Raw genomic sequence first — 24,508 nt, forward strand, 5'->3', positions numbered from 1 at the left:
AGCTTTCATATGATGTATACATCTCAGTTTTGTAAAATTTAACCTTATGACTGGTTTTGTGGTCCAGGGTCACATATATGAACAAACCTTTCTGTAAAAATATTCCGCATATAGTTAGGAATAAAACTAAATTTTGGTGCATGTAAGTCCTGCTGAAGTGGAGATAAAAACTCGTTTTGAAAAAACGACATTTAAAGATACATATAATTGAAATCTACAGATGCAAACAGATAAGGTCCAATAAACCCAAGGTGAGCTATATATGAAAAAACTCTTCAGTAAAATTCTTCAGAATATAGATATGAATAAAACTGTAAATTTTTGTGTAACCCCTGCTGAAGAGGATAAACTCATTTTGAGAAAACAGCCTATAAAGTTACAGTGCATTCATAAACCTAAAGATAATTTAAGTATTGACAAACACTACTCTAAAAATATTCAGAATTTAGTTAGAAATAAAACTTGTCAATTTTTATGTGAGTGGAACTGAGGTCCAACAAATGTATATGGATAAAGTATAATAAAAAATACTTAAATGTATTTTGGATCTTTTCTTTTGCCAAAATCTGACCAGTGCATGAAAAAACAATGTTTTTGCATTGTGTCTTGCTTTACATATTATATGTGCCCTTTATTAACTTAAATTGATATAGCGCAATCATTAAGATACAATATATTTTCTTAAAGGAAAAATATTTTTTATTGCAATGAGTTGTTTAATCACTTTTATGCAAAGCACTTGAAATGATCATTGTGCTATAGAAATACAATTGCGTTGCAAGCTTTTATATAACTTTAGTGTCTAATGCATAATTGATTTTTCTTGGAATATCAGATATTTGCATGTTCCCATTATTACATTTTAATGAGCTTCAATAAAATCAGTTCTACCTCATTTTTGCTTTTGTTAAAATTAATATGCATGCTTAGTATGCAGTTTTTCTTCATACTTTTCTGACTAAATGATTCCAGCGGGAGAGTTTCTTCTAGTCTTTATCAGTATCCATTGTTCACATTCATACTGGCCTAGTCATAAATGTAAATGTAGTCAAATTGAACTCACAGTCATTCATTTTTCAGTGGTAACCTTTTAAAATTAAATGAGAAAATGTAAAAAAGCCATAAGTGTGGCATATGTGAAGCATAAACCAAATGGTCTTTTATTCACGTAATGAAAGGTGTGTGTGTGTATAAATAATATATATATATATATGTGACCCTGGACCACAAAACCAGTCATAAGGTTAAATTTTACAAAACTGAGATGCATACATCATTTGAAAGCTCAATAAATAAGCTTTCTGTTGATGTATGGTTTGTTAGGATAGGACAATATTTGGCCGAGATACATTTATTTGAAAATCAGGAATCTAAGGGTGCAAAAAATCAAAATACTGAGAAAATCACCTTTAAAGTTGTCCAAATTAGGTTCTTAACAATGCATATTACTAATCAAAAATGACATTTTGATATATTTACAGTAGGAATTTTACAAAAAATCTTCATAGACATGATCTTTACTTAATTTCCTAATGATTTTTGGCATAAAAGAAAAATCAAAAATTTTGACCCATACAATGTATTTTTGGCTATTGCTACAAATACACCCCAGCGACTTAAGACTGGTTTTGTGGTCCAGGGTCACATATATATATATATATATATATATATATATATATATATATATATATATATATATATGTGAAGAATAAGATGTTTTGTGATCTTTTCATTAGGCTGAATTACTCAAATGCTAAATCACTTGAATCTGTGTCTAAGTGATCTTTTCTTATTTTGCTGTTTCATAAACTGTGTAGTATTTTATATTTTGTAATAGTTTCACTGGTTAATGAGTGTTCAATAAAATTTTTATGGTAACTAATGGAATTATTGAAATATTTAATAGCTATTTTCTAGTCAAAACTTTGATGTTTTTGTCTACACAAAATGATATAAACTATATATATAGAAATATTAATAGGAGTGTGACAACTAGCCCCGACTAAACAAGCACAATAAACCAGCCAAGCAATGCATTTTTGTCTTTAATCATTATTTATAGTTGTTCAGACACGTGTATATACAAATACAGACCTTAGATTTTTTTCTTTCTTTTTTCCCAAAAGTTTGTTCCTGTTTGTACAGTGAGGAAAAGTGAGTACAGCACCCAGAGATGCAGAAGAGGAAATGGAAAGAGCAGAACCAGTGTCATCAGAAGTACAGGGGTGAGTGAGATCTGAATCAACACACACACACACACACATGGTTTCTCCGGCACACTTCAGTTTAAACACGCTGCTAGTTAAGAGAACACACACACTGGTGAGGATCTCTTGTGTTTGTTAGGAGCGTGTTTGACTAAGGCATGTGTACAACTCCTCATTTAGAATGACTGCAGTCTGTAGAGTCCAGCAGAATTCATTCAGAACAGAAGATGAAGCTGTAAACAGGACGCAGAATTGAAAGGTGAAGGAATTAAATACAAAAAATAATTAGTTTTACAGCAAATAATAAATTTCATTTTTCAGTATGAATTAACATGCATTTTTTATTATACAAATCATATACACAAAAGTGAAAATTGTATGGTATGATGTACAACCTTGTCAAAAAACTTCATAATGCATTAACTGGCTTTTATTAATTTTGTGGTCCATGAAAGCTAATGTTTATAAAGTAAATATTCGTTGTTGTTAAGTTTTATTTTTCAGTATGAAGCATAAACATTTTATATCATACAAAGAAGTATCTAGAATATTAAATAATGTTTATTCCAATAATTAATTCTGTTTAGATTAAAAACATATTTAATTTTTAAATTAAAGTTAAAAAGTTAAATTAAAATTTAAATTAAAGTCCACTGAACTCAGCCAATCAGAGGCCACCTTTAAACTGCCTTCTGAATCCCTGACCCAATAGGAACGCTTCATCCATTTTTCTGTGAAAAAAAAAAAAAAAAATATATATATATATATATATATATATATATAAATTTTTTTTTTGTAATAATGTATAGAAATTAAGTTTTATATGTGAACTTATGAACTCACAGAAACCAAAACCGTTGGCGGGAGATTTAAAAATGGATGAAGCGTTCCTATTGGCTCAGGAATTCAGAACGCAGTTTAAAGGTAACCTCTGATTGGCTGAGATTGTCTGTACAAAACAACAATCCCAACATTTTACGTTGCTCAGTTTTGCTTTTTTTTATTTTTTTTTAGAAAGGATCAAATCAAATTGTAAATATATATAATGCCTGTATAACAGTATAACAGTGCTGTCAAACGATTAGTCGCGATTAATCACATCCAAAATAAGTTTTTGTTTACATGTGCCTGTATACTGTGCATATTTAAGTATACATAAAGACACACACACACAAATAAATATTTTCAAAATATGTAATGTATATATTTATATTCATAACATTAATATTATATATAAATATTTTTAATATTTAAAAATATTTTTTTCTTAAATATATGCATGTGTGTGTATTTATATATACAGTACATAACAAATATACACAGTACACACATTACATAAAAAAAATATTTTGGATGTGATTAATTGCATTATGGCAGCATATATATATATATATATATATATATATATATATATATATATATATTCTGTGAGGTTTTAAAAAAAAATCATATATAATTATAATGCATTTATTTTATTTGTAACAATTTTTGTATTTCTGTATTGATTGTTATAAATATACATAATATTTATCAAGTAATATTAAAAAAATTAACAATACTATAAAACAATGGGCTATATTTTAAAACTAAATATAAATGCAATATTACAATAAACATCATCTAATGTTTAAGTTTGTTATAAAATGTTTTTACGGACCTTAAAATGAATCAAAGCCAGGTAATGCCTCATAAAGTTGTCTGCCACAAGCTTATTATTAGTACACAAGGTTCTCAGGCATTTTTCATATTTTATGAATAGATCTAAAGATAAAAAGATTGTCTGTTAGAAAAATAAAAAATGTCACAATTTACAGTAAGGTTCTATTAGTTAACATTAACGTTAATGTTGACTTTACTAATACATTATTAAAATCAAAAGTTGTATATATTAATGTTATTTATTGAACTTGATCTGTCATGGACTAGCAATGGTTAAAGTTGTATTTTTATTAAAGATGTAAAAGATGCATTGCTAATGCATTGAAATAGTTAAATAAAACCTTACTGTAAAGTGTTACCATTAAACTGAATAAATTAGCGTAATGCATTTTGTCCTTTTAAATTCAATTCAACATCCTGTTTCAGTTCAGTTCAATTTCACACACACAAACACAAACACAAACTGAACTGGTTCTCACCGGACGCTGACAGAGAGAGTCATTTTGCAGCGCTCTGTTGATGTGAACTCATGACTGATGACAGATGATTTATTCTCAAAACTATTGAAAACCAAAAAACACAAACATCTCTAGAAGCTTCTCTGCAGCAGACATTCTGAAGCAAAAACTACAGCACTTTCCTGCATGACCTTCTCGTTTCAGTGGAACTACAACACACACGAACATGTCGAGAAAAGAAGAGGTGAAAACAGCCAAAAGAACACTTTATTTAACATGTTTTTTCATTATCAAGTCCATGCACATGCCACGTTATGAAACCAGCAAGTTCCTTCCGTTAAAAATCACAGACAGTCCGGCAAACACACCACCATCATCTGAACAAACGCTGCACCTTTGAACTCCATCCGGGAAAAACGTTGGCAAAATCGGATGAAGCCTTCCTATTGGCTCAAGGCTTCAAAGGTGGCCTCTGATTGGCTGCGTTTGTCTGTACAAACATCCCAACGCTTATCTTTGCTCAGTTTTGCACTCTTTTTTTTTTTTTTTTTTTAGAAAAGACATGTGAATCAAATTAATACCTTAATATCAAACATTATGTACAACACATTTTGATCATAACATTTAATGTGGTATCCATAATAACAAATAACAGTGATGCTGAATAATAATAATTAATCGTAATAATTAATGTTTTATGACGTGTCTATTTTTCCTCGTCCTCCAGAAAGGTACAAAAAAAACCAAGTAGTATTCTAACACTATAATGTTATATTTTTGACTACTTCAGGATACACAGTATCCATTTAATAAGCTGATTCTGTTTCCCAGTTCAAAGTGTGTACAAAGCGTGGTATTAATGGTAATAATTGGAGTACAAATGATACAAATACTACTGAAGCTGATTTTTTTTTTTTTTTTTTTCAAAAGTTTTTCCTCATGGTTTCTAATGTAAACCATGAATCGGAGCACATATGGTGTGTTTCCTCTAGTCCTGATGTGGCAAAGCTTGAGCCGCTGAAATCGCTTCGTTAACAAAAACAAACAGGACTAGTGAGAGTCAGAAAGGCAGAAACGATTATCCAATTTGTGACTGTTTGAAAGTCCCCAGTATTGTTTATTGTCAGGAATACGCACTTCTGCTTTAACAGCTCGGATATCTCCTGTCTCTGAACGAAGCTCTGATTTCGGCTCTTAAACTGAAACAGCGACGGAGCGGGTAACCAGGCAAACTACAGTCTGGGTGAATCTCACAAAAACACATTTTTCGGTACACATTTCACCACACAAAATTATATTTGTCATAAACAAAACGAAGGCTTTTGCAGGACCATTTAATTCGGTAGTTTCCATTATTCTCGATGTACTTTACAACGAGGTTGCATTTATTAACAATCGATTTGAAGAAAATTGACAGCATTTATGAGTCTTAGATCATGTTAATTTGAACATTTACTCATGCATTTTAAAATCAAAACTTGAATGTTAACATAAGTTAATGTGAACTGACATGAACTGTATTTAATATTAACAAAGATTTATAAAGTCTGATGCATTTGTTAGATAATGTTAACAAAAGAGACCTTATTGTAAAGTTACAGATGATTTTGTATCTTAATTATAATTATATTATGAAGTTTATTTACAAAAACAGATTTTTTTTTAAAATGTTCAAAAATCATGTTTGTATTGTGTTTTATTGTTAGCTATATTTTTATTCATATTTTTGAGCAAAGAAAATCATGATAAAATGATAAAAAACATGTTTTTTCGCAAATAATCTCTTAATTATATATATACATATAGAGCTTTTTCAAAAATGTTCAAATATCATGTTTTTATCATGTTTGTATTGTGTTTTAGCTATATTTTTATTCATATTTTTGAGCAAAGAAAATCATGATAAAATGATAAAAAACATGTTTTTTTGCAAATAATCTCTTAATTATATATATACATATAGAGCTTTTTCAAAAATGTTCAAATATCATGTTTTTTATTATTTTATCCTGTTATTGTGTTTCATTGTTAGTTAGCTGTATCAAAAAACCCAGCTGCAGTTTTACTGAGATTGATTTTTGAAAATTGTTAAAAACAGAGTTGTATGTTTTTGCAAATAAACTAGTTAAACTAGTAATTTTTTTATTTCTTTAAATGTTTATTATTTTTTTATTTTACTAGTATTTTACTTGTATTTATATTTTTGCACTTCATTGCTTTGTAATTTAGGGGTAATGGAAATGTCTGTGAAGTAAAACCTAATATATATATATTCAAAAGTTTGGGATCAGTATGATTTTAATGTTTTTTAAAGACGTTTCTTATGCTCATTAAGGCTGCATTTGTTTGATCCAGAATACAGAAAAAACTGTAATATTGTGAAATATTATTTTAAATTAAAGTAACCATTTTCTATGTGAATATATTTTAAAATGTAATTTATTCCTGTGACACAAAGCTACATTTTCAGCATCATTACTCCAGTCTTCAGTGTCACGATCCTTCAGAAATCATTCGAATACGCTGATTTATTATCAGTGTTGAAAACACTGCTTAAAATTTTGTTGGATTCTTTAACAAATTAAAAAGTTAAAAAGAACAGTGTTGATTTAAAATAGTTTAAAATATCTTTTGCAAAAATAATAACTACCCTCTAAAAGTTTGGGGTCAGTTTTTGAAAGAAATTAATACTTTTACTCAGCAAAATGTTAAATCAGTGTTAAATTGATAAAAAGTGATAGCAAAGACTTATATTGTTAGAAACGATTTAGATTTTAAATAAATGCTAAGCTTTTATTCATTAGGAATCCAAAGAAAAATTAAGCAACACAACTGTTCCCAACATTGATACTAACAGTAACTAATCAGCATATTAGAATTTTTTTGAAGAAAATCAGCTTTGCATCACAGGAATAAATTATATTTTAAAATATATTACTATAGAACACCATTATTTCAAACTGTAATAATATTTCACAATATTAATTTTTTTTCTGTATTTTTGATCAAATAAATGCAGCCTTGATGAGCAGATAATAATTCTTTAAAAATCAAAAAATCTTACTGATCCCAAACTTTAGTTTTAAAACAAGGAAAAATGAATCGTCCTTAAATATGCTTCATTTTGTTTGTGCAAAGCACAATTTTTGGATTGTGGGGTGAAATAGTGGTTTGGTGAGATTCACCCATTGGTTCCTCCATCGTATGTAAGGCTTTGGGAGGACAATGCCCATGTTGTAATGTCTTGCGTATGTCGCATCAGCATATTAAACGAGTCAGAACTGCACCGATTAACAGCTACAGAACAAACAAATGCATTAATGAAATAAACAAAACTAAACTTTATTTCCCCAATGGAAATGCTTCATTCGACGCACTTCCAGGAGATATTAGTATTGTGTACAGTATAAGGCCTATTCAAACAAACCTTTACTTTTTTTCCACTCACGTAAAGAGGGAAAACATCGTACGGAGTCCATATTTCATATTTGGTTCCTAACAGAGTCGGACACACAGTTATGACAGCAAAAGAATTTCCATGATCCGTTAATGTTGATATCTCATATCAATTGATAAAAGGTCATAGGAAAAATATAGATATTTATGTTGCAGTTAAGTTTATCTTACAAAATACAAAATCATTGTTATTGTTTTTTAAGTGGTGTGGTCTACTAAGACAAGTCCCTTAAATTGCAGTAAAGAATCAAATCCAAATTCAGACTAACTAACCAGTGTCTTCCTTCGATTAGGAAAAATCCTGCGGCGAGACGCTTAACAGACCGTTTCTTCTGATGGATTCTGCAATTTGTTAAGGAAAGGCAGACGAAGGACGAAAGGCAAGAGTCTTTGTGTGTATTGTGTATATATATGTATCGCTAACAGCAGAGCCGGTGAACTCGGGTTGATGTTTATGTCTGTTTAATGTGACGCCCAGCTAAAAACCTGCAGTTCTCACAGGGCCTTCGGCGTTTTTAAACACTTGCGCTAATTACTCACTAAAAGAGCCGCTTGCTCCCAATGGACCCTAATCAAATATGTGACTCCGCCCTCTTCCTTCCGGCAGCCAATCCCCAGCGACCGGCCGCCGCTGCTGATTGGTCGTTGGTTTAAACAGGCGATCTGCATTTCTTCTTTCGAATCGACTTTTCTTAATCAAAGATGGCGAAGGACCACTTAAATATTGGAAAACAAAACAAAAGCGCAGCAGAAGTGTTCCTGGTGGATGTGGAGCCCTCCCCGGCGCCGGCCGCTGGGACGCAGGTGGGGTTTGGCGAGGGCTGCTTGAGGGGCAGGTGAAGGGCTATAAGGTGAGGAACACAGAGATGCAGAGCAGCAGAAGGGCCAGCAGGGGGCGTGACGTTTGGTGCCGCAGGCCTGAAGTCGACACGTCGCTCCGGGACGGTTCGGCCTCGTGACTGGTGTCGTCTGGGAGTAAGCAGAGCAAAAAAAGGTATCAGTTATCTATATAAAATGTACATCTCTTTCCCTCCTCAAAATTCAGTTTTCTATTGTAATGTTCATGTATTAATATATAATTAAAATAAAAATGTGAAATTAAACAAATTTTTTATTTCAGCTAGATGAAAAGGCAACTTTTCTCATTTACATTTTTATCAAAATATTATAAAAATCACAACTAAAAAAAATGTACAAATTTTTTTTAACTAAAATAAAAATGAAAATATAAAAATAAAGTAATTCAAAATTACTTATATATATTTATAATGTAACGTTTACATAATTTTAGTGATGAAAAAGAATGTCTAATCAATTGAATTCATAGAACAAAGTGTGTTTAATTAAAATGTTTATTTTTTCAGCTGGTTAAAAAGACAACATTTCACATGATATATTCATTTTATAAGACTGAAAAAATTAAAAACTAATTTAATAAAACTTTAAAAAATATGAAAACATTGTTAAATTATATATAAACTTTAATGGAAAATGTCTAATCAACTGAATTCATAAAACAAAGTGTTTAGTGTTTAATTAGACCAAAAATGTGAGAAATTAAACTTAACTTTAATTTAAATTTCAGCTTGTTGAAAAGGCAACATTTCTCATTTACATTGTTTCACTTGATGTGTAAAACGTTATAAAAACTAAGATGTGTTTTTAAAAAATAAACTAATTGGTTTAATAAAAATATATACAGAGCCTGAATTTACAAAAATTTACAAATAAAAAATTTATTTTAATATTTTGTGGAAACATAAAATTAATATGTAAAAAAATTATGTATTATTAAAATGTGTTTATATACTAAGTTTATTATTAATGAATAAAAATATTTAATATGTTTATATATTACAAATTTATACAGTGCATGAATTTATAAAATTATGGAACAAATTAATTAAAACAAATTCTTTCATTATTTTGTGAAATAGTACAATTTTAAATAATGTATACACTCTATTATTTATTTATTAATTATAGAGTTTTTGTTTTTATATTATGTGTTTTATTAATTTTATATAAATATACACACAGTGGTAATTAAAAAAAAATACTAAAACATAAACTAATTTAAAATGTGACCCTGGAGGGTGCAAAAAAAAAAAAAAATCTAAATCACCTTTAAAGTTGTCCAAATTAAGTTCTAAGCAATGCATAATACTGATCAAAATATTGCTGATTTTTGACTATTGTTACAAAAGTAACTTTGCTATTTAAGACTGGTTTTGTGGTCCAGGGTCACAAATACTAATAAAAACTAGATCAGTATCTCAATGATACTAAAGTCAGACTAGTGCATGTCCATTTGCCATCTGAACTTGAGGCAGTAAATAAGGCCGAATGCAGTGGTAATAATGGAGGCAGGGCTGGTTTATTGGTGCAGACACACAGACTGCGGTTATCATCAGTGAGCGTGATATGGCTTTGGAAAGCACGGCGTCTCTCTGAGGACGTCAGCGGGGGAAACGGACAGGTGTGGCGCTAAAAGAGACAGATAAATATGCTTGGGAGGACAGAGCAGTTTGCTGGCTCATTCAGGCGGGCAGACAGACACCTCCAGCCTCTCAGTGGGGATCTGGACTAATAAATCAATGCCTCCATCATGACACGGCGCCTGCCAGAACTCAGGCCTGGGTGGGTGTGTGTTGGCAAGGTGAAAATGCATGGGAAAACAATACTGTGTTCAACTACACTGACACTATCTGCAGTGCTAATTGATATAAACGTGCGTTTTTAACAGTTTTTCACCATCAGTCGCTCACTGTCCACTCACTGAATTGAAATTGGCTGTGCTCTTGGCTTTCTAAGCCGGTGAAATTCTAACACTTTATTTTAATAGTCCAGTTTAGACATGTAAAACAGTAACTCAAAATCAGTAACTTTTCAACTATGTCAGTTTTTTTTTCTACTGACCCTAACCTGATAGTCTACTAATAACACATAGTTGTAAAGAAGTTCATTATGATTAGTGGAATGTCTAAAATTAAAATAATGTGTATATCTACAGATGACAAAGTTTACAAATAAAGTTTCCTAATAAAATCTTACTTTTTTCACCAATTTTTATTTTTTTTTTCAAATTCCATGTTTTCCATTTGAATTATTTAATTTAAAATTTTAAGTTTATTTTATTAATCAGAAAGCATGGCTAATAAATTCAATTAATTAAACTTTAAGTTAATAATTTATTAAAATTTTAAGAATAATGAAATTAAATTATAACGTGTTTTGTGATTTAATACAGCTTTATCATCAAAAACTTTAGTCAATCTTTTACAATTTAACACAATTAAATTTTTTGCCAAACAGTGTTTTCCATTTTAATGGAATATTTACTTTAATTAGGTTTGCTTTTTTATTATTAAAATTTAATGAAATTCATAAACTTTAAACAATTTTAATTATTAAACATTTTTTTTTTTTAAATCTGTTGTTGTTTTGATTTAAAAAAATTAATTAATGCAAATGAATGCATGCAACTTTAACAATTTAATCAATATTTTAAAATGCATTTGAAATATTTTTTGTTTAAAAAAAACTAATTTTATAAAACTAACTAAAATAAAAATTGAAATATTAAAAATTAAATAAAAAAGTGAAATGTGTGAAAATAAACTTTTAACACTTATTTCAGCTAGTTGAAAAGGCATTTCTATCAAAATTTTATAAAAATCACAACTGGAAAAAATTTTAAATCTATGTAGACATAATATTTTAATAAAATTTTATATTGTTATATTTTCATTTTTATTTTAGTTAAAGTAATTCAAAATTACTTTATTAAAAATTATATATATATATATATATATATATATATATATATATATATAAAATGTAACATTTTACGTTACATTGTTTATATATACGTCTAATTGAATTTGTAGAACAAAATTTTATTAAAACAAAAAATGAAATGTGTGAAATTAAACTTTCATTTTAATTTCAGCTAGTTGAAAAGACAACATTTCTCATTTATATTTACTTTAATTAGGTTTGCTTTTTTATTATTAAAATTGAATGGAATTCATAAACTTTTTTTAAACAATTAAACATTTAAAAATCTGTTGTTGTTTTGATTTAAAAAAAAATAATGCAAATGAATGCATGCAACTTTAACAATTTAATCAATATTTTAAAATGCATTTGAATTAAATTTCAAAATGTATATATTTTTTTGCTATGAAACTGAGCTTTGCCATTTAAATCAAGAATACAGTTTATTAAACCATTTAAAAAAATAATGCTTTCATAAACTGTACCAATATTTTTATCATTATTATTTTGAGAAGTACATTTTATTGTACAATAGTAAATATTTCTGTCACAATTTCTTCGAGTTTAACCAACCTTTTAACAAGACTAATTTTAGCAGGTTGTATTGAATTTCTCTGTGTGGATTTGATAAGTTTTCTTAAACTAAATGGTGAAATGCTGTTTAAGTATACAGCACTACTCTCAAATTATTTTGATCCAGATTATCTGTGACATTTTAATGACTGAATTCATAGTTTTGGATGGATTCGTAAAACAAATGGTGGTTGGTCACAGTCAGGCAGTCATTTCGTGTCTCAGTGAGCATTTAAGACTTTACACCAATAGTCGACAATCAGATTTTTCCTTTGTCTTTCATCTCATCTTGAATTTGAATGCAGCTCCAATGTTTGATCATGACACCATGAAAGTCAAAGCTGGCGTGACAGTAATGGCAATAAATATTAGGAGCCGAGAGTCGTGCATATGTTAGTAAGTGCCATGTGTTTGGATGTAATGGGTTTTATCAGGCAGAAGCCAAAACAAGCTTGGCATCGTCCCACGTGACACTGCTAATTTGGCACGAACCCATCGTGCATATCCAAGTTTTGGATCTTAATTCTTCCCACGGCCATGGCATGCATATATTGATACAGTGTGTGTAAATGCAATCCATGCATTTCAGCTGGAAGGCACGATAGACACTGACTGACTGAAAGGTCACATGGCTAATTTCTGGTCACTTAATTGCTTGTGCACAGGGTGGAGATGTTGACAGACAGCCCTCAGCTATTACAAGAGAATGCATTATTAATACGATGTGTACCTCATGCATAAATAAAACAGTCTTTGTGGTTTGAAGTGTCAGAGAAGCCACAGGCGCAACTCAAATGGAGGTACATTAACACACATGCACAGAGTGATTAGAGGAATTAAAGCACACAGACTGAACAAAGCCAAGGTGATTTCAAGCCATACTGACCTCTTGGTTCTAATGCATTGTCTACTTTGTCATCGACAAAAACGCGGTCATGAACGCCTATGGTTTTCTCGCAGCCATCTACAAAAACAGGAGAAATGAAAAAGATACCGTAAGCCAATCATGTTAGTGGTAATTCAGCAGCCCGACCCACCTGCCAATCAAAGGAAAGCACACAGAAGCAGTTCACCTGCAGTTAATGTCCATTAAAGTGTGTTGCATTGAAAGGCATGGGAGTTTCCAAACCAAATGCCTCAGACACATTCGTACATGTGTTTTGTAGTCGGTGACACTTACTTGGTGGTCTCACGAACACTTTCAGCTTGAGACACGACCTTCTCCCGGTTTCTGTGATCATGGATGCTGTAAAACACAGAGAACAGATAAGAAAAGGTGAGTACACACAGAGATATCAACTCAAGCTACACACGCTATACTATAAAACTGTGGCTTGCGGGTATATTTTGTATGCAAAAAACTAATTTTTTGGAGAATGTTTTGCAAATGGTTTGCTAAATTTTGCAAGCAAACATGTTTTGCCAGTGAACAAGTGTTTTGCAAACAAAAACAGTCAGGGAATGCAAACATTTAGCAAAAAAGCAAAAAGAGAACGCAAACCTCTTGGAGAATGCAAAAATGTAGTGAAAATAGAGTTTCTTGTTTTTGCAAGTAAACATTAAAAAAAAATAGAGAATGGAAAAGTTTTACGAGGCGAGCAAATGTTTTACAAGCAATAAAGTGGTAAAAAAATTGGAAAAAAGAAACTTTAAAAGAAAAACTTTTGCAAGTGAACAAATGATTTGAGAGTTTCTCAGACAACAGAAATTTTGCAAGAAAAAAAATTCTCTAAAAATTTAGCAAGCAAAACCAAAATTTCTTGAGGAATGCAAAACATTTTGCAAGTAAAACAAACATTTTTAAAATGAAAAATTATCTCAAGCAAACAAATGTTTTGAGAGTAAACAGTTTCACAGAGAACGTAAACATTTTGCAAACAAAAAATGAACAAATGGTTTGCTAAATTTAGCAGGCAAACATATTTTGCAAGTTTCCTGCAGAACGTAAAGATTTTGCTAATTAAAACAGCCAGGGAATGCAAAAAAAAATTGCAATTAAACATGTTTTTCAAACATAAATGAAAACGCTTCTCATTTTGCGAACAAATGTTTTTTGCAAGTAAATATTTTGAAATTTTCTTAGACAATGAAACATTTTTGCGAGGCGAACATGTTTTGCAAGCAATAAAGCTTCTCAAAATGCAAATATTTTGCAAGAAAAAACATTTCTTCAAAAAACTAAATTTAGCAAGCAAAACCAACATTTCTCAAGGAATGCAAAAATGTTGCAAGCTAACAATATTTTGCAAGTAAAACATTGTTTGTCAAATGAATTTTTTTCTCAGGGAATGCAAACATTTTGCAAGTAAACAAATTTTGGGAAGCAAACAATTTTCGCAAGTAAACATTTACAATTTTTTTTGGAGAATGGAAAAATTTTGCGCGCCAAACAAATGTTTTATACGCGATAAAGTTTCTTAAAATGCAAATATTTTGCAACATGTTTTGCAGGAAAAAAACAACATTTCTCTAAAAACACAAATGTAGCAAGCAAAACCAACATTTCTCAAGGAATGCAAAAGTTTTGCAAGCGAAGTTTTGAAGAGTAAACAGTTTCTCAAAGAACTTAAGTGTTTTGCAAGTAAACAAAAATTTTCCAAGCAAAAAGTTTCTTGGGAATGCAAGAACTTTGCGAGCTAAATATTGACAAGTGAAAATGTTTCTCAGAGAATGCAAACGCTTTGCAAGTGAACAAATGTTTTGTGAGTAAACAAAAAAAAAAATAGCAGAATGCAAACATTTTGCAAGCAAACAAATGTTTTCGAACAATGCAAATAAAATTGCAACATTTTTTGCAACATTTCAATAAAAATTTAATTTAGCCAGCAAAACCAACATTTCTGAAGGAATGCAAAACATTTTGCAAGTAAAACAAACATTTTTAAAATGAAAAATTATCTCAAGCAAACAAATGTTTTGAGAGTAAACAGTTTCACAGAGAACGTAAACATTTTGCAAACAAAAACTTTTCTCAAGCAATGCAAACATTTTTGCAAATGAACAAATGGTTTGCTAAATTTAGCAGGCAAACATATTTTGCAAGTTTCCTGCAGAACGTAAAGATTTTGCTAATTAAAACAGCCAGGGAATGCAAAAAAAATTGCAATTAAACATGTTTTTCAAGCACAAATGAAAACGCTTCTCGGGGAATGTAAACATTTTGCAAACAAATGTTTTTTGCAAGTAAATATTTTGAAATTTTCTTAGACAATGAAAAATTTTTGCGAGGCGAACATGTTTTGCAAGCGATAAAGCTTCTCAAAATGCAAATATTTTGCAACATGTTTTGCAAGAAAAAACATTTCTTCAAAAAACTAAATTTAGCAAGCAAAACCAACATTTCTCAAGGAATGCAAAAATTTTGCAAGCTAACAATATTTTGCAAGTAAAACATTGTTTGTCAAATGAAAATGTTTCTCAGGGAATGCAAACACTTTGAAAGTAAACAAATGTTTTGTGAGAGAACGAAAAAAAAATTCTAGCACAAACATTGTCAAATGAATTTTTTTTTCAGGGAATGCAAACATTTTGCAAGTAAACAAATTTTGGGAAGCAAACAATTTTCGCAAGTAAACATTTACAATTTTTTTTGGAGAATGGAAAAATTTTGCGCGCCAAACAAATGTTTTATATGCGATAAAGTTTCTTAAAATGCAAATATTTTGCAACATGTTTTGCAGGAAAAAAACATCATTTCTCTAAAAACAAAAATGTAGCAAGCAAAACCAACATTTCTCAAGGAATGCAAAAGTTTTGCAAGCGAAGTTTTGAAGAGTAAACAGTTTCTCAAAGAACTTAAGTGTTTTGCAAGTAAACAAAAATTTTCCAAGCAAAAAGTTTCTTGGGAATGCAAGAACTTTGCGAGCTAAAAATTGACAAGTGAAAATGTTTCTCAGAGAATGCAAACGCTTTGCAAGTGAACAAATGTTTTGTGAGTAAACAAAAAAAAATAGCAGAATGCAAACATTTTGCAAGCAAACAAATGTTTTCGAACAATGCAAATAAAATTGCAACATTTTTTGCAACATTTCAATAAAAACTAAAATTTAGCCAGCAAAACCAACATTTCTGAAGGAATGCAAAAATGTTGCAAGTAAAATATTTTGCAAACAAAAGTTTTTATAACGATTTTTTTTTTCTCAGGAAACGTAACAATTTTGCAAGTGTTTTGCAAGTAAACAAAAAATGTTGCAAGCTAAAAGTTTCTCAGGAATGTAAAAACTTTGCAAGCAAACTAATTCTGATGATGGATGCTGTAAAACACAGAGAAGAGATAAGAAATTGTGAGCACCTGAGAAAGATATCGACTTAAAACACACACACACACACACACTATACTATAAAACTGCGGCTTGCGGGTGTATTTTGTGGTCTGAAATAGGAAATTGCTCCTTTCCTGTGGAATCTGAAGGGCGTGTGCGCACACACACACACGCGGCGCCTGCGGGGTGAAGAGAGGAACGTCACGCTGTCATTTGTGGTTTTCTGTCACTAGCAGTCTGTTGGTTTATCAGCCGATTCGGGCCCAGAGAGTTTTGAGCACAAATACACCAGACGGAATTCAAAAGAGGAAAATCGCAGCTGAAATTATAGAGTGACTTCATCTCGAGTTTATTTTTAGGCGAAGTATGACGTGTTTCTTGAATGCCACATTTAAGGTCCAGTAGGAAATAAAAAAAAAAGAAAATCACACAAAGACATCCTTAGTATTTGGATTGTTTCTCCTAGACAGAAACAGAATTAAATGGAGATCTGACTGACGTATTTTACAAAGGCCCTAAAAGGACATGGTGTTGGGGAAAAAAGAGATATTTCACTGCTTTTTCTAGGAGAAAAACATGTTTGCTCGCACATTTGTGTTGTAAAAAGACAATGTGAACTCAAATGTTTTGCAAGTGAAAACAATGCTTTTCTGGGAACGCAAAACAGTTTCTTGGAGAATGCAAAAATTCCTCAAGCAAACAAATGCTTTGCAAGTGAAAAAGTTTCTTGGGGAAAGCAAAAACTTTGCAAGTAAACAATTGTTTGACAAATGAAAATGTTTCTCAGGGAATGCAAATATTTTGCAAGTAAATTGTTTTTGCAAACAAACATGTTTTGCAAGTACAGAAATATTTTGCAAGTTTCTTGGAGAATGCAAACATTTTGCAAGCAAACAAATGTTTTGCATGCGAAAACGGTTTCTCTGAGAACAAAAATTTTACAAGCAGAAAACATTCCTCAAAAAAAACTAACATTTTGCAAGTAAATGTTTTGCAAGTGAAAACGTTTCTCGCGGAATGCAAACATTTTGCAAGCATATAATTTTTTTTAACAAAAACGTTTCCTGGGAAGTGCAAAAATGTTGCAAGTAAAATATTGCAAGCAAACAAATATTTTGTGAGCAAAACTTTTCTCAATTTTGCAACGAAAATGTTTTGCAAGCGCAGTAGTTTTTTGGGGGAACAAAAATTTAGCAAGGAAAAACAATTTCTCTGAGAACAAAAATTTTACAAGCAGAAATGTTTTGCAAACAAAAACATTCTTCAAAAAAAAAAAAAACATTTGCAAGTAAACCTGCAAGCAAAAAGGTTTCTTGCAGAATGCTACATTTTGCAAACAAATGTTTTGCAAGTAAACAAGTGTTTTGCAATTGAAAACAGTTTCTCAGGAAATGAAAGATTTTTCAAACAAAAATGTTTTGGGGAACAAAGTTTTTTAGAGAATGCAAAAATTTAAAAAAGCTTTTGCAAGCAAACGTGTTTTGTGAGCAAAACATTTCTCGCTGAATGCAAACATTTTGCATGCAAACAAATTTTTTGCAAGTAAACAATTTCTTGACAAATAAAAATGTTTCTCAGGGAATGCAAACATTTTGCAATCAAAAAAAATGTGGGCAATGCAAAAATTTTGCAACTAAAATGTTTTGAAGGGAAAAAGTTTCTCGGGTAATGCAAAGATTTTGCAAGCAAGTTTTTTAAACAAATTTTTCTTGGGGAATGCCACAATTTTGCAAGCGAACAAATGTTTAGCGAGTAAACCGTTTCTCAGGAAATGTAAAAATGAAGGAGAAAAAAAATGGAAAAAGTTTCTCGGGAATGCAAAAGATTTGCAAGCGAACAAATGTTTTGCAAGTAAACAGTTTCTTGAACATTTTGCAAGTACAAAAAATTTTTTCAACTTTTTTTGGAGAATGCAGAAATTTTTGCAAGTAAACAAGTGTTTTGCAAGTTTTTGCAGTTTCTCAAGGAAAGCAAAAATTTTGCCAGCAAAAATGTTTGGCAAGTAAAGATGTTTTGCATGTAAACAAATGTTTTGCCAAAGAAAATGTTTTTGGGGGAACAAAGTTTCTTAGAGAACACAAACATTTTGCAAACAAACAAATGCTTTGCAAGTGAAAAAGTTTCTTGGGAAGTGCAAAGATTTTGAGTGCAAAAATTCAAACAATATTTTCAAAGTAAAAAATTGTTTTACAAATGAAAATGTTACCCAGGGTATGCAAACATTTTGCAAGCAAACTAATCATTTGTTAGTAAACAGTTTCTTGGGGAATGCAAAATAAAATGTGAGCAAATGTTTTGCAAGTAAGCAATTGTTTCTCAGGGAATGCAAACATTTTACAAGCAAACAAATGTTTTGCAAGTAAACATGTTTTGTGAGCAAACAATGTCTCATAGAAGGCAAACATCAAAATGTATCAGGAAAAGCAAGCATTTTGCAATTGAATTGTTTCCCAGGGAATGCAAGTAGTTCGCAAACCAACACAGATTATTGGTGGAATGCAAAAGGTTTGTGATCAAACACAAAGCAGAATGCAAACATTTAAAGAGAATCACAATTGATTTGCAAATGAAAGCAAGGGAGTGCAAAAGTTTCTCAGTGGAATGCAAAAGTATTTGTCTTTGAAAAAAGAAGACAGATTTGAACAGTGTCAGAGAAATTAGCCAACGATGTCAATATGAACTTCAAAATCTCCCAAGAATCATGTCCCAAATGATATGAGCTATGCATCTGTCAACATTTGACTTATTAATGTCTATTTTTGCTTCTTCATAGCCATAGACCTTTCACTGAGTCATAAATGTGAATCCTCCCAAGCTGTGAAAGAAAAAACTCAGAGGAATTCTACGTTCATCTGAGGTTATTCTGTGAGCTTTATTAAGACGGACAGCACAGTGCAAGTTCAACGTGTGAACTAATTAAGGCTAATTACTCTCTAAATGGGATTTGATTCTGTGATCTTTGGTGGAAATGTGCTGTGGTGTGTGTGTGGGATGTGCACAGTTTCTATATTACAGTCCAAACGGTCTTTTAACACTTCAAAGTCAACATTCACAACCCGTTTGCCTCCATAATGTGTTGCATTTATGAATGAAACAGATGGACAATAAATGTAGGCCAGGAATTGATTTCATCCATGGAGAACTGATTTCAGAAACAGCGCACTAAAACCATTATGAAAGTAAATAGGGTCAGTTTTGCATCAAAATTGCATCTGTACTATTGCCTTAATGCGATCATTGTTTCTCATGCCTTTAAATATTACACTGTTATCTTATAGTGGCTCAGAATCATTCACTGAGCACACACATTTTTTTTCATTAAATTGCTAAAGTCTTGAGCAGCAAATCAGCATATTAAAATGATTTCTGAAGGATCATGTGACACTAAAGGTTAGAGTAATGATGCTGAAAATACAGCTTTGATCACAGCAATCAATTAGATTTTAACATATATTCACATAGAAAACAGCCATTTTAAATTGTAATAATATTTCTCATTTTTATAACAAATAAACAGCCTTGGTGAGCATATGAGAGTTCTTTCGAAAACATCTTACTGCCAGGTAGCAGAACAATGTACCATTTGTAAACAGAAACAAGTTTTCCTGTACACTCTCAATTGTTTCTCAGGGAATGTTTTGCAAGTACAAAAATATTTAGCAAATATTTTGGAGAATGCAAAAATTTTGCAATCAAACAAATGTTTTGCAAGCAAAAATGTTTTTTGGGGGAACAAAAAATTTGCAAGTAAACAAGCGTTTTTCAAACGAAAAAGTTTCTCGGGGATGGCAAAATTTTGCAAGCGAACAGATGTTTCTCAAAAATTTCGCAAACAAATGTTTTGCAAGTAAACAAGTGTTTTGAAAGCAAAAACAGTTTCTCTGGGAATACAAAAATTTTGCAAGCAAAAATGTTTTGCAAGCAAAAAAGGTTTCTTGCAAACAATAGTTTGCAAATAAAAACTGAAAAATTAAAATCTTTCTCAGGAAATGCAAACATTTTGCAAGTGAACACATGTTTAGCAGGCAAAAAGTTTCTCGGAAATGCAAACATTTTGCAAGCAAAAACTGTTTAGTGAGTCAACAGTTTTGGGGAATGCAAAAAAAAAATTGCAAGCAAATGTTTTGCAAGTAAAATGTTTTGCAAACAAACATTTTGCATGTTTTTCGGGGAATAAAGTTTCTTAGACAACGCAAAACTTTTGCAAGCAAACAAATGTTTTGCAAGCAAAAAAGTTTTGTGGGGAGTGCAAGTAAAAATTGTTTGACAAATTAAAATCTTTCTCAGGAAATGCAAACATTTTGTAAGCAAAAAATGTTTTGTGAGTGAACAGTTTTGGGGAATGCAAAAAAATTTTCCAAGCAAATGTTTGTGAGCAAAACATTTCTTGCAGAATGCAAAAATTTTGCAAGCAAAAAAGTTTTGTGGGGAGTGCAAAAATTTAGCAAGTGAACAATATTTTTGCAAGTAAAAATTGTTTGACTAATTAAAATCGTGCAAACATTTTGCACATGAACAAATGCAAAGTTTTTTTCTGCAAAACGCAGGCAAAAAGTTTATTGGGAATGCAAAAATTTTGCAAGCAAACAAATGCTTTGCGAGTAAACAGTTTCTCAAAAATTTTGAAAACAAATGTTTTGCAAGTAAACAAGTGTTTTTCTCAGGGAATGCCAAAATTTTGCAAGCAAAAACAATATTTTGCGAGTGAACAATATTTTGCGAGTAAAAATTGTTTGACAAATAAAAATCTTTATAAGGAAATGCAAACATTTTGCAGGCAAAAAAATGTTTTGTGAGAGAACAGTTTTGGGAAATGCAAAAAAAAATGCAAGCAAATGTTTTGCAAGTAAAATGTTTTGTGAGCAAACAGAATGTCTCGCAGAATGCAAAAAAATATCAACAAAATTTTGCAGAAAAAGCAATAATGTTGCAATTGAACAGTTTCTCAGGAAATGCAAGAAATTTGCAAACGGACACAAACATTACTGGTGGAACGCAAAAGTTTTGTAACATTGCTAAATGTGCTAAATATTACTCATCACCGACTGAGCATTAGCATTTTCATTAAATTGCTAAAGTCTTGGTTAGCAAATGAGCATATTAGAATGATTTCAAGGATCATGTGACACAGAAGACTAAAGAGTAATGATGCTGAAAATTCAGCTTTCATCACAGCAATCAATTACATTTCAACAGATATTCACATAGAACACAGCTATTTTATACTGTAATAATATTTCATATTTTTACATTTTTTACTGCATTTTTAAACAAATAAATGCTGCCTTGATGAGCATATAAGAGTTCTTACTGCCAGGTAGCAGAACAATGTACCTGTTGTAAACAGAAACAAGTTTTTTCTTGTATCCTCTCGATTACACTGTGAAACTCACGTGTACTGTAATGAAATGAACACATTTCCAGGAACTCTGCCACTTTAGCTGCTGCTGCACGCAGCTTAATAATCAAAAAAAAATTCCGATCGGAAATCTGGCAAGCGCGTGCTCCTGTCAGAGTCGGCCCAGCCTTCGGGCAAGTATGCTAATCAGCATTTATTTCATTTGACAAAGACAACACACAAATGCGGAGCTATTAAATATGCAGTGCTCTCTTTTGAGCGCCGTAGCCAGCGGCAGAGCTTTCTCAATTTGTCCTCATCCATAAAGAGCCTCGACTAATAGCATCAGCAGAGATGAAGAGCATTTCTCACAGCCCTCATCTGCCTCTCCGCTTTAGTGCTGCTGTCTCGCTCTTCATGAACATGCAAATGAAAGTCAAAGAGTGTGTGTGTCTGTATGAGAGAGAAGGTGTTCCGGGTTAACAGGTGTATATAGCAATAAATAGCACATTCTGGCAACCGCAAAGTAACAATCTGGCAACCATCAAGAATCTCCTAGTGTATCATGGTTTTTGCACAACTCGCAATCATGCAAAAATCTAGTTATTGAGACACTGGGTAGTTTATAACACACTGTTTACACACACACACACACACACACACACACACACACACATTTCCACTTCTCTGCCATCTCAGTATGATTGTGGGACTTTCACAGGAGACGACACAGGCTCATTCACACCATGCAGTGGATCAGCAGCAGGTGCTCATCATGTGTTTAAACATGCTCTCATTTCTGCCAAATCACTTCAACTGCTCTGTTGTCTGGAGGAACACAATGTGATTTAATGTGCTTTTCATTTCTACAAGACACCAGAGACTTTCATCATTATGGCAACAATGCTAATTCACTATTTTAAAAGCCTCCATGAACATCTACTGTGATGTAATAAAATATTAGCAATACATATGTTGCATAAAGTATTTTTTAAATGGCTATCAGTGGAGAAGGAGGCCATGAAACACATTATAAATGGACCTCAGGTGGCGTGTCTGGCACACTAAAGAGCCTCTTCCTGCTGTAAACATGTTATTTACTGATTACCAGAGTTCCTGTTCATCTACAGATTCTACTTCATGCAAACCATACAGAACATCCTAGTAAACGCATAGCAACACCCTGGCAATCACAGTAAGCATGTTATTTACTGATTTTATGTTTATCTGCAGAGCTGCAGGCAGGACACACGGATTCCACTTCATGCAGACCATGTACAACACCCTAGCAACCACATAGCAACACCCTGGCAACCAAACACAACATGCAAGAAACTGACCAGAACAGACAGAACACCCTAACAACCACATAGAATGCTCTAGCAACCACATAGCAACACCCTGGCAACCACTGTAAGCATGCTATTTACTGATTTCATGTTTACCTGCAGAGCTGCAGGCAAGACACACAAATTCTACTTCATGCAGACCATGTACAACACCCTGGCAACTAAACAGAACACCCTAGAAACTACATAACAACACCCTGGCAACCAAACAGAACATGCAAGCAACTGCATAGCAAAACCCTGGCAACCACCCAGAATACACTAGCATCTGCATAACAACACCCTAGCCACTGCACCAGACAGAACACCCTAGCAAACACACAGAATGCTCGAGCAACCACATAGCAACACCCTGGCAACCACTGTGAACATGTTATTTATTGATGAACCTAAGTTTATGTTCACCTACAGAGCTGCAGGCAGGACTCCACTTCATGTAGACCACCCCAGCAACTGCATAGCAACACCCTGGGAGCCAAACAGGACACCCTAGAAACAGACTTGCAACACCCTGGAAAACACCCACAATACTATAGTATCTGCATGGCATGACCCTAGCAACTGCAACACCCTGGCAACTAGACAGATCACCCTAACAACAACATATAACTCCCTAGCAACCACATATAATTCACCGGTGTCTGCATAGCAACAGCCTGTCAACTCCCTAGCAGCTAGACAGAACACCCTAGCAACCACATAGAACACACCAATGACAGTGGTTATTGCCACACAGCAACACCCTGGTAAGCACTGTAAACATGTTATTTACTAATACATAGCAACAACCTAGCAACTGCAATCCCTTGGAATATATTTTACGGATCCATAGAGACACTCTTGCAACTGTAACACTCTGGAAACTAGACATAACACACTAGCAACCACATAACAACACCCTGGCAATCACTGTAACAATCTTATTTTTTGATGCACCTATGACAGTGTTAGAACACACCAATGACAGTGGTTATTGCCACATAGCAACACCCTGGTTACCACTGTAAACACGTTATTTACTAATGCATAGCAAAAAACCTAGTAACTGCAACCGATAGTAACACCCAAGCAACTAAACAGAACACCCTAGCAACCACATAACAATACCCTGCAACCACTGTAAACATATTTTACTGATCCATAGAGACACTCTTGCAACTGTAACACACTGGAAACTAGACAGAACACCATAGCATCCACATAGCAACACCCTGACAACCACTGTAAACATGTTATTTACTAATGCATAGCAACAACCTAGCAACTGTAATCCCCTAGTAACACCTCTGGGAACTAGACAGAACACCATAGCAACACCCTGGCAACCACTGTAAGCAAGTTATTTACTAAAGAAACTAGAAAGAACACCCTAGCAACCACTGTAAACATGTTATTTACTAATACATAGCAACAACCTAGCAACTGC

At 32.1% G+C, this 24,508-nt stretch overlaps 1 protein-coding gene across 1 annotated transcript in view; it reads right to left on the reverse strand.

The window, feature by feature from the left end:
• Nucleotides 1–3,652: 3,652 nt before the first annotated feature.
• Nucleotides 3,653–24,508, reverse strand: part of efna5b (ephrin-A5b) — a 131,503-nt gene continuing 110,647 nt past the window's right edge. The window contains exons 3-5 of the mRNA XM_073819676.1: nt 13,314–13,379; nt 13,020–13,097; nt 3,653–8,749 (exon numbers count right to left, since the gene is read on the reverse strand). Of these exons, the coding sequence (XP_073675777.1) occupies nt 8,625–8,749; nt 13,020–13,097; nt 13,314–13,379 (269 nt within the window). The 3' untranslated portion in view covers nt 3,653–8,624. The remainder of the gene's footprint in view (nt 8,750–13,019; nt 13,098–13,313; nt 13,380–24,508) is intronic.

Source organism: Garra rufa, chromosome 15 (genome assembly GCF_049309525.1).
Source record: "Garra rufa chromosome 15, GarRuf1.0, whole genome shotgun sequence".
In the NCBI taxonomy this organism is placed as follows: Eukaryota; Metazoa; Chordata; class Actinopteri; order Cypriniformes; family Cyprinidae; genus Garra; species Garra rufa.